We start from the raw sequence: 12,082 nt of genomic DNA on the forward strand, positions 1-12,082 counted from the left end.
ATTATGGTTCAAGGCGGGGGCCGAACCTGCGAACGTTTGATCAGGGGTCGACCGCTCTACCTCTGCACCATAGTTGTCCTGAAGCTCTGTGAAGTGAAGTTTTCATCAAGGCAATCATTGCAGAGAATAAATGACCATCCTTCACTGTTAAATATGGGTGCGGTTTTCAAAAATAAAACAGCAGACGTCTTTTAGACATCCTTGCTCCAAAATCTATATTTCCTCCGGTAACCTAACATTAAGATGTGTCCCAGGTTCTATTCAATTCAACAGCTGGGTGACTTCTTCTGAATACTGACTGCTTTTATGTTTTCTTTTTCTTCGGTCAAACATGAGAACGATAACGGTTCTTTATGTTCAAAATGGTGTATAAGTACCGGTATGTATTATGCAAATATGAATATATTTAACAGGGCAGGACTGGTAAGTATAATTCTCAGTTGTTATTTTTTGTGATGCGCTAAGTTACTTTCTACAAAACATTTTTCATGCAGATACTGCACTGGCAAGTGTGTGATACGCTAAATAGAGGCTTACAGTCTTATTATCTTTTAATTTGAATTTATAAGGGTAACTGTCTAATTCCTTTGAATGAAGAAATGGAAGAATTCGTCTTGAAAGACCCTTTCCTGACATGTGAAGACTGAGGCCACAGAAAACCGTACAAATAGACAAAAAGGAATCAAACGCCAAAGACAGATGGAAAAGCATGATGTTCTGCGTTAATATATGAATGCTATAATCACAGACACATCTGAAAAAGGGAAGATGGCAAGGTAACTAAGACTTGGAATAAAGCAGATCAGAATGTAGTAAATGTTTCAGAGAGCCAGGGCTCAATTTTTGGTTTAAACTGCGGCTTGCAGTCAAAACCACATTAAAAGCCCTCCTGGTACTGTTGCTGCAAATATTTTACAAATGCAGATTCCTCTTTTCCTGCCTCAAGAAGACATTTAACTTCAGTCAAAAACTGGTTTTAAGATTTTAAAAATGTACTTTTATTAATCATCTGAAGGATTTATAACTCAAAATACAAGAAATAGAAATAATTGATTGCAGTGTTAAAGGAGATCTCTGTCTGGACGATCTAAGGCCAACCTAAGTGTTAAGAGCTAAACACTGAGATATGTTTTGATAACTTCTAAACATCAAGCACACATTTTTAAAAAACATGGTTCTAAAAAAATATTTTTAAAAAAATGTATGCTTGTGGTAAAAATCTTTTTTTTAATCCTTCCTCCATTCATTAAGTGGATTTCTGGATTGTGACTGTTCAGTATTGCTCAGAGAAACTGGAGGCAAAATGTGATGACAACTTATTCTGTAGATTTTAGATTATCACATAACAAAACATAAATATTAATCCCAGATAATGGCAACATGGTACTGCTGCAGTCTGTTTTTTGTTTTACCATTTGTAATAATCTATCCTTATCATAAAGTGTCCCAGAACCGCTTATCAATCCTTAAAGACTGACTTTCATTTTAATTCACAACCTTATTTCTCATTTCAATTTACAATTGAATTAAATAGTGATTCCAATTTTAAATATCCATTTCAAAGCCAATTTCATTTAATTTTGACAATAAATTGCTTTAACTCACAGATTTGAACAATTGGTATTGCACATTGTAAATAAAGATAGTCTCAAATCAGTTAAATGCTAAATCTGCTCTTTGATGCATTTTATAGTATATAAAGAAAATGCTAAATTTTGTCTGAAATTTTTGACATACATCATTTCAAATAAAAATAAATAAATTCAAGTAAATATTTTGTTCACCTCAAAACAGAAACCATCTCTTTGTTTATATACTAAGATAATCAGTTGTAATAAATTAAAAATGAAATATTGCACAACTCTGTTTTCTCTATTCAATATCTGCCATCTCTCTCATTGGACAGTCCTTCTTTAGAGACCATCCTTACTTAAGTTGGATACAACCTTGTTTGCAAGACAGGCTTCCACATAGACTTTTGTAATTGTCAACTAGATTGTCCTTTTGTGTTTTCACAGTGCATGGTAAGGTGGCTGTGTAAGGTGTGGGTGTAGCATGCAAACAGATTTGATATAAGCCCGTTTAAAAAAAACATACAGATGCCACAGTAATCTGTGAAGTTGATGTTAATCCTTCAATTTGGTAATGCTACATTATCATTTGATGCAGAAAATGTTAGCAACAGCAGCATAAACAACTGTTGTTACTGTTGAATCAACACACGCTTAACGGCATTTTAATGATAAAAGTTATTTTCATTTTGCCCTGAATGGCAGTTGTTGTTACACTCTCGTCACCATGCACTAAAAGTATGTGTCAATGTTTGAAAGACATAATTAACATGAGATTTTTAATAGAAGTTGGTGGGGAGAAGTGGAGGAATGATGCGCTTCAGTAAAACAAAATGCAAAAGACAGAGTTAGGGGTTGATGAAGGGAGAACCCCAGAAGAGGAACATGAAAAATGCTAAACAAAAACGTTTTAAATATTCTTTAAATGTGACCCCATGTGACTAATCCACAGTGATTCCATGTTGACATCATGAGCCCCGATCATATGACTAAAGCTTTGTGTAGTATTCACCAACAGCAAAGTCATTCCACTGTGTCATCGCAATTGTCTTCAGCAACTACTGCTTCAAAATTTGATAAAAGAAGCCGTTTCTTTTTAAATCAACACTGAAATTCTCAAGTAAGATTTTTTCTAAATGGAATGATTTGGGGAATGTTCACTAGCAAGATTAGTTTAAAATAGCAGGCAGATCATTAAAGTCACTGACTAAAATCTTGAAGGTGGAAAGCTCGAGTTTTTTTTTAAATATTTATTTGATAATCCAATCTGTCTGTATTCCTTCAAAAAACAGATCAAACACCAAATTATTTCATTGCTTCTGTGAAAGTGCATGTTAATGTGGCAACTGCAGAAACAATGCAATGGTAAAAATGATCTGCTATGTGTAATAATTTTTACAATATGTGAACGAAAAGTCATTGCAGCCTGAATACATATGACACAGATAAGCTCCTTATTTTGTTAAATGAAAGGCCTGCATATGGAATGACACTGAAACACTTGGATCAATCAAGCAAGATGATCTTTTTGTAGAAATACAGAAAAATACTAACCCCAATGAGGATTTTTACTTATTCCTCAAATTTCTGCTGATGCTTTCATTTATCTTAAAATCATTGAGTGCATAAAACATTTTTGTTTGTTTTTTTGTATGTTGTTTAAAGCATGCATGTGTGTTTACATACATTCCTTGACCAAATTGCCTATAAGTGAGATTTCAACTATTTACTCTGAGTCATACCCTGCCCTCATAGTACAATCAACCTTCCCTGGTGTCTGCTCAACCAGTTTACACAGTGAACTCCCTCAACAGGAGACATTTTACATCAAAAAATGCCTATTAAAAGGGCATCTGCATATTAAATGTTTATAAGGGCTGTTTTGTAGGTAAAATAATTTGGGAAAGAAAAATAAATGTACTCAAAACATTCAAATTGTCTTTAATCTGCTATCCTTTGTATAAGGATGCCACTATGTAATCCAAAAATAATTCTTAATTTTTTTATTGTAGGAATTAATTCCCAAACTATTATTTTTTTATTTGACAACTCTTCAAAAGTTTCCACAAAAAATACTAATTATTGCAAATAAATATTCTGGGAAATGTGTATTAATTTTAAAGCCAAAATGTATATTCTGTTGTTTTGAAATATATATCCTGTAATACTTATGGTGGCACAATGGTGCATATTTTATTTTCTGCAAAATGAGATTAGCCTCCTACGCCTTTCCTCATAAGTTTGAACGCCTGTGGAGAGGCAAATCCAAAAAGTTTATCAGACTTTAGCTTAAAACTTTTGCCACTAAGGTAAGTACAGCAGCTGTGCTAGCCTGTTAGCCTAGCATGCTACTGACAGCTGGTTGTGACAAGACATGATGGAGGTGACTGACTACTAGACAAAAATATATATATTTACATGGGAAAGGGAAAATAAATTCACTAATACATGAGTTTTGCTCCACAATAATTTTTTTAATCAAAATTTTGATATATTATGCTGCTGTTGAAAGTTACCAGGGAAAGTTACCAGAACAGTAGCCTAGCAGATGAGAAACGTATTGCGCCTTTAGTTCACAGCCCGCGTGCACAGACGGTGACAGGGAACCGCACTGACCTGAAGGGCCTACCGGCTGCTGCCCGTCCTCCCCAAAGATCAGTCTGAAGTCCAGCTCCTCATTCCCGGGGCAGTTTGCAGTAGTCATCGAGTTTGAGTCAGCTCGGGTTCTCACCCCGCCACTCGACCGTCAACCGCTGGAGCAGCAAAAAATAACAGGTCCTAAATGTCAAAACATTTGCCGACTTTTCTACGGCGCCAAAAAAAAGAGAGAAAAAGAAGAAGAAAAAAACGCTTTTTATGTTAAATACGTGGGGTTTGCGTTGCGCGCGAAGCCCTGTGTGTGTTTCAAAAATCCAAAATAATAAAAGGTTTGGTGGCGCCTCTTCCTCTGGCAGTTGACGAGCGGAATTCTGGCTTCAACTTCAGTGAAAGTCGCCTGCCCCCCTACGCCGGCTTTCTCCGGCTCTGACTTCTCGTCTGTGTCTCCCCGCCGAGCGTGAAAACACAAACAAACAAACAAAAGTGTTTTAACGTGGACTAAAACGCCTCCGCGCCGCCCGTGTAAATGTCCCGTCCCGGTGTCTCCTCTTGCCTGCTTCGGTCTCTCCCACCGGAGCTCCAATCCCAACTTTTACTAACCCCGCGTCACAAGGCAGTTCCTCTCCCGCGGTGACGTCAGCAGACACAACACAACCCAAGACGGACCCACAACCATGCAGCTAATAATTAACGATGAACAAGGAAAAAAACGTGACTTTTTACATATTTGACACATGGAAAATTAATAATACATGCTTAGTAGAGATACACACTTTTCAGTAATCGATTTCATAGCTTTAAGGACTTAAAATGTTGCAAACAAAAAGTGTTTTTTTTTCTCATAAAATTATTATATATTAATTTTAGCTAAATAGAAAAAAAATCACAATTTGATCACATTGATCTAGAAGTGACTTTATTAATCTGAACCAGTAGATTGCCTCCAGTTGCACCTGGCCTCCTATCCCATCTCTTTGACTGGTTCTAATCCAAGCCAAAATTGGCTGGAAGAATAACAACATGCTGCACTTTTTACCTTTAGATCCCTCAAGCCTGTACCGACACCACTACTTGATGACTAATCAATGTCATTTAGTCAAGTGACTGGCCCATAAGCCGCTGTTGTGGATCCGCAAACATCTTGGTCACAGCTTATTTTTAGCCAATTAAATTGTAGACCCTGCTTTACACAATTGGAGCTCGTCCAGAAGGGTTTTTCTCCGTCCAGGCAAGATGAAATCTTCTTTGTGACCCTGCAAAAAAGGACTGTTTAGGATTGTTAGGTTTTTTTTAAACCAAAAAGTAAAAAAAAAGGACCTCTAAGGGCACAATTTGATGCCAGATTGCGAACTCATTCTTCAGTTCTTTGTTTTAATTTAGAATATAACATACCACTGTGGGGTGATGTTTGTAAAAATTCATATTAAAATAAGTGTTGAACAAGAGCAAAGCGATTTGAAATCTGTTTGCATTGGCTGTTCCACTCCTAACCTCTGCACTGTCATCCTGACCATTGTTCTCCTCAGGTTAATCTTTGTTGAGTAAATAACCCAATAAAATAAAGCTACAATGGTGGCTTTCTTAGATCCATTTATTGCCTGACAGCATTTATTACAAAGAGTTTTTCATTTGTTTATTTTTAGATTTTGCAGCAGTTTAAAATATTCAAATCTGCAGCTTTTTGGACTCAGAACTTGAAATTTGCATAGCCTTATCAGCAATAACCAGATGAATTACTTGTTTTGAAACCTCCACACATTACACCGTTACACAGAGATTATGCTCTGCCTCTATCAGGACACTTTTAATGTTTCACTAAGGTAATTTGCAACACTCACAGGAACGGTTATAAACATTTATCATGTGCGTTGTGGCAGCTATTCAGTCCAGACTTCAAAGATGAAAGACGTTTATGTTTTTTTGCTAATGATTTGCAGCCAAACAAATGGTGCAAGTATATGGTTTTGTCCATTTCATGCTTGATTTATTAAAAAAAAAAAAAGAAGCACTTCAAAATCTTTTAATGATTCTGCTAAACTTAAAGAGTGCATTTTTGTCCACGTCCTCAGTTTATATAGTTATCTCAACTCTAATTTCTGTGACACAGGCAGACTGTAAGTACATATGGTAAAGGCATGTGGGCGTTAAGACAAGCGCTGAGTTCACAAATGCAGCTGAAAGCATCAATATCACATTTCCTGTGGTCTTGATTTCCAAGCAAAAGCACAAAATTTCACCTCCTTTGAAGCTGTTTTCTCCCAGCAATTCTCTACCTGCAGACATTTGTACATCTCCGTTTGCAGAGTAAAAACCAAACAAATCGCTTCGCTTCACTAACAGAAACCTGTTTCAGCAAACAATTAAAAATTGAAAAATATTTATTAATATTATAATGAGGACCTCTTTTAGCACAAATTTCAGGTCATCTGATAAATGTAAAGCCAGCTACATTCTATCATTTTCCCAATAGTTGTTGCCGTAAAATTAAAGTTTTAAACGTTAAGTTTGAACAGTTCAGAAAAAATACTGTTTATGCTAAAAAATTAAATATTCAACCGATCCTTCCCACAAAGCCCGGCTTAAAACTGTTGTGGTCAAAGAGACACATGCCATTCACATGAACAGTGCACAAGTGAAGTCTCCATATACGCCCCACCTTGGTCTAGTCTAATTCAGGTTACTTGCATTTCTTATCTCACAGATGACCTTTGAAGAGAGAAGATAAAGAAAACAAATCATGTGGGAGGCAGAAGATGTGGTTTATGATATTATGTTCTTGTTAAGAAAGTTAAGGAGAGAAAGCGCACAGTCTGCCCCCACACTGGTTGTTTTACAAGAGGTGTCACTCTTTGAGGGATTGGTGCATGGACGAGCAACCATGCAGCATTACATCATGATGCATATCAGTGTATTATGAGTGCAAGCTGCAAAGAAATTAGATAGTCATGGAGACAAAAGTAGGAAATGACATTTCTGTTTTGAAAAAGTTTAACAATCGGAGGCAGTTCTTTACTTTCTTTTTCTTCCTTTTTTACACAAGTTAATCTGCTAATGGAATCCTTATGCAGTCGGAGGAAATAAAAAACGGTCAAAAAAAGGTTTTCATCGTGAATACAATTGAAGAGACATTGTGCTTTTGTTTAGTTCTCTTTAGGAAAGAGCTGCAAACTTGGAAAAGTTTGCATGCACTTGCTTTTACTACTCTGTTCTGTTGAAACTTGAAGTCTCTTGTGATTTATACTGCCCTCTTTTGTTTAATCTGTGCAACTAAACAAGGACATGTTGATTTAGTAAAAGAAAGGGGAAATTAAACTTGTTTTGCAAATCGTAAGGGGAAAAATGCTGTCAGAGGACCACATGCTCCACAAAACAGATTGTGTAACACGTGAAGGAAGAATATGGTCATTAAACTTACTAACACCAATAATAATTGTTTTTAAGACGTTTTTTCCTTATAAGATCATCATTTGATATTGACAGTTGTCTGTTATGCTATAAATAACGTAAGCAAGTTGAACCAGAAGCAACAAGTCTTGGGTAAGTCTATGAAGACTCTTGTTCATCCAGGTTGATTCCATCATAGTAGTAGGTTTAGGGGCTGTCATCTGGACTTAGTTTTTAAAGTTAGAATTGACAAAGCCTCTTGGATAAGAGGTGAAACGTCTTCTAACTTTAAAATCTAAGTCCAGATGACAGCCCCTAAACCTTCTACTATGAAGTATTGGGTAAATTATTAGGCTACTTTTAGAGCAACGCTTGCTTAGACATTGGAAAACCACTTTGGTTCAATTTCAAGTGTGGCATCGTTTTTTAAAAAGGAATAACAACAATAATATTAAATGGGAAAAATAGAATCAGCAGTTTAATAATAGAAATAAATGGAGATTTTACGATAAGTTGGTTTAACGTTGCCTTTTTATCCTTTATTTGTGGCTTTAATTTGATTTGGAAAAGATATATGAAAATATTTTTAAACATTTTCCAATCAAACACTGCATTGCCATTTTAAGCTTGGCAAATTTTGTTTGATTGCAGATTGGTCAGATTGCTCTTTTTGGCTGAAAAGTTGTAAAGTAGCTTCGTTGGGACTCTGAGCTTATTGAGCCAACATTAGGCAGGAACTTACTGAAAGCACAACTGATGTTCTGTGGTTTCACCAAATCAATCGTTGGGCTGATTCACCCAGCACATGTTTAGTGTAGCCAATGTCCAATCGATGCTACGTGTGACAGAAATCCTAATATAGACTGCTGCTTTTTTATTCACTTTGCTGTGTTTAAATACAACTGGACTCATCAAAAGGTAGTAGTTTGTATGAAAATGTGCATGGATAGCCAGAAAACTTTGAAGGGATCTTCATCAGGAGACAGTAAGTGAGAACACGTGTGAGGCAGAGAGCTGAAAGTAGAGGTCTGTGTTCCCCTCAGGACCCTCTGCAGATGCATACCTGAAGAGATTAGTCTCTCTTTTTAATAATCCTCCTCCGCAGCAGCAAAGCAACAACACTGGATTATCCACCCGTGAACTATAGCACAGACATCCATAGAATAATTCCTGTCACTTCTGTAGCAGTGATTTATGATCATGACTGCAACAAACCTTTTTTTCATGATATTACATTATGTTAGTGCATTATGGGTACTAAAAGGCTTGATTTTGAGAGGGTGGACTGACCACAGCTCCATATTAGTTGGATTTTTATTGACAGTCACAGTTGTGTCAGTGACAGTGCTCTTTCCCACCCCTGGCTAATCTATCATAGTTTCTGTTATTGTCATACTGCAGGCAGTCCTGAATCACTGGGGCTTTAATCAGCTGATCGATTCGTTATTACAGGCATGCAACACAACAAAATACTCAGTTATCCAGATGCTGCTTTTTTTTACGGACTGACCGATGTAATTACTTAATTTTATTCTGCAAAATGATATTTATATTTTGGGCTGTTGTTGGCTTAAGCTTACTTAATAGTAAAGGACATATTGTTGCAAATTAATTTTTAAAGCAATTCAACTTGTGATTCTTGATCTGGATATGTTCTAAAGATTTCTGAGACAATAGTATTTTTGCTGACGTAAATAACGTGCACTTCATCTTTGTCATTTGATTTATTGATACTTGACCTGAATCTCTAAAGTATAAATAATTGATAGGAAGTTAAGAACCAGATAATGATCATTTATGTAAAGAAAAAAAAATAAAAATAAAAAGGTAGGTAAAGCAAAGGAATGGTGAGATTATATTATTTCGCTCCCTCCCACTCCATTTCAAGAAAATAATTAAACTCATTTGACAAACTTAATATTCAAAGGTCTGTGTACATAAGAATCAACCTGTCTATTTATAAGAGTAACAATTTAATAAACATTTACAGTTAGGAGGGTTACATTATCTTACTAAACAAAAATATTTTTTTAATTAAAAGTATACAGTTCCTTCAAAAGATTATATTTTTGTAACGTTCATATTTTACATGTGTTCCATTGTTTTGTAACACGATTTGAAGTCCAGACAGAAATAATTAAAATAAGGTTGTGAAATTTACCAAATAAAACAGTTGAACAACAAAAAATTGCATTTTTGGACAAACTATATAATTCAAAGCTCTTTTATGATTGTATCTAGTTATTTAACTTTGAATACGAATGCATTTTTATGATTGTTTTTAAGCATTATAAAACGTCATCATCCTGAGCGGCCGTGGCGTCATCAGTAGTCGCCACAGAAGCGTGGATGATGTGTAGAGAAGCGTTAGCTGACAGACAGCTAAGGTAGTTTACCCTTTTTCTTTAAATCCGTTTTTTTCATTGGGGTTTAGGTGTCATGTAGGCAGTTTTAAGTCGGTGTTTACGTTCTTTTCTTGTGTTTGATTCTTCCTTTGTTTATTTGTTTTTTAAACATGCAGACAGTCGGGTGTTTTTTAGCGTTGGCCTCGTCCAGACGTTCTCTCGTCTTTAGCAGACTTGAGTTTGTTAAAGTTCTGCGTCAGACTCGCCTCTGTCACGGAGGGGCAGCACCTCAAGATGAAACACCGGTTATCCGTGTGCCGCGATATCTGCAGAGACGGGTTGAAAACGTGAACGAAGCTCGAAGGAAAAGCAAGATCAGCACCGTACGAGCCGGAAAGGTCCTGATCCAGAGCAGAAACCCCGTCCTGAACCAGAGCGCCGCGTACGTGCTGGGAAAGTTCGAGGCGCCCACACTTTGTTCTAAGGGATGGAAACACAACAAGTCCTTTGGCGACTATTTTATCATCAATAACACCAAGGATGTGGCACCCTACATTTCAGGAAACCAGAGGAAGGACGAAGATAAACCATCAGTGACATTTAGCAAACTCCACATTTGCAAGGAGCTGCTAGACGTTTTAAATGACATTGGGATTACCCATCCTACCACAGTGCAGCTGCAGACCATCCCAAAGGTCATGAAAGGTCACAACATCCTTTGTGCTGCAGAGACGGGCAGCGGGAAAACTCTGAGCTACCTGCTGCCGATAGTCCACCGGCTGCAGGCGGAGAAGCAGCTGGAAATCTGCAGCATGGAGACGAACAAAATTCGTGCTGTCGTTGTTGTTCCTTCCAGAGAGCTCTCTGAGCAGGTGTCCGCTGTGTCCAAGACTCTGTGTGCCCCTTTTGGGCTTCGCACACAGACTGTGGGCGGTGGGAGAGGTGTGGGACACATCAAGGCTGTCTTCAAGAAGATCCATCCAGATATTTTAGTGGCCACACCTGGTGCCCTGGTCAAGGCCCTGCGAAGACGCTGTCTGAGTCTGGATGAACTGAACTTCCTGGTGGTTGACGAGGCCGACACCATGTTTGACCCCACTTTCTCTGATATGTTGGAGAACATCCTCTCATACATAAACATTGCTAGTGACCCCCAGGAAACATGTGGTCTTGGTGGGAAAACTCAATTGCTCGTGGTTGGAGCGACCTTCCCGGGCGGCGTGGGTGAGCTGCTCAGCCAGGTGACGGACCTTGGCAAAATGGTGACAATCAAGAGCAGAATGCTGCACTGCCTCATGCCGCACGTCAAACAGACTTTTCTTAAGGTCAAAGGTGCTGACAAAATCCTGGAGCTCCAGCAGGCGTTGAAGCTGCTCCAGCGTGAGAAAGGAGGCGGGGCTGTTCTGGTATTCTGCAACAAGTCTGCCACAGTTAACTGGGTGGGCTACTCCCTTGAGGAACTTGGGGTTCAGCACGCTCGACTGCAAGGGGAGATGCCTTCTGCGGTGCGGGCTGGAATCTTCCAGTCCTTCCAGAAGGGGGCGGTGGATGTGCTGATATGCACAGACATTGCTTCACGAGGCCTGGACACTTCCAAGGTGCGCCTCGTCGTCAACTATGACTTCCCAGAAAGCCACACAGACTACATCCACAGGGCAGGGAGAGTGGGCCGTGCCGGAGGGATGGAGGACGCGGAGGTGCTCAGCTTTGTCACCCATCCCTGGAATGTGGAGTTGGTGCAGAGCATTGAAACTGCTGCTCGGAGGAGAACCACCTTACCAGGGATGAAATCTGACATTCAGGAACCGAAGGCTAAAGTAGTCGAGACTGAAGAATAGATTTTTGTGTTTGAATGTTTAATATAAATATATGCAATAAAGATTTCAAGGCAAGGACTAAAAAAATGATTATAAATAAAAGTGAATTAAATTGTACACTGTTTCTGAAGAAGTTTGTTTAAAAGATTGAAGACATCATGAACACGTGAAAGTAGTTTTTGAACAATTAGAATCTCCTTTTACTTCAGTCCTGGAAAACTTAACAGTAAATTACATTCACACCATTCAAAATACTGGAAAACCAGTGTAGATATATTTTTTAATAGAGTGACTGTTTTGATATGAATTATAAAATAATTAAGTCATAAATTGAACAATTATTTTGAAGTGAAGCGGTTAATTTGAT

The 12,082-nt window shown here is 37.8% G+C and overlaps 2 protein-coding genes across 2 annotated transcripts in view; one reads left to right on the forward strand and one right to left on the reverse strand.

Annotated features, from left to right (window-relative positions):
• The window catches only part of nfatc3 (nuclear factor of activated T cells 3), a 62,620-nt gene extending 57,838 nt beyond the window's left edge, over nt 1–4,782 (reverse strand). Inside the window, exon 1 of the mRNA XM_004067396.4 lies at nt 4,188–4,782. Within this exon, the coding sequence (XP_004067444.1) occupies nt 4,188–4,275 (88 nt within the window). The 5' untranslated portion in view covers nt 4,276–4,782. The remainder of the gene's footprint in view (nt 1–4,187) is intronic.
• Nucleotides 4,783–9,884: 5,102 nt separating this feature from the next.
• Nucleotides 9,885–11,845, forward strand: ddx28 (DEAD-box helicase 28). The gene has a single exon (XM_004067397.4). It carries the CDS (start codon nt 10,069–10,071, stop codon nt 11,734–11,736), a length of 1,668 nt encoding a protein of 555 aa, XP_004067445.1. The 5' UTR covers nt 9,885–10,068; the 3' UTR covers nt 11,737–11,845.
• Nucleotides 11,846–12,082: the final 237 nt, after the last annotated feature.

This window comes from Oryzias latipes, chromosome 3, assembly GCF_002234675.1.
Source record: "Oryzias latipes chromosome 3, ASM223467v1".
NCBI lineage: Eukaryota > Metazoa > Chordata > Actinopteri > Beloniformes > Adrianichthyidae > Oryzias > Oryzias latipes.

Excerpts from the sequence above, each read along its gene's own strand:
- ddx28 (XM_004067397.4), top strand. The coding sequence starts at position 10,069 with ATGCAGACAGTCGGGTGTTTTTTAGCGTTGGCCTCGTCCAGACGTTCT.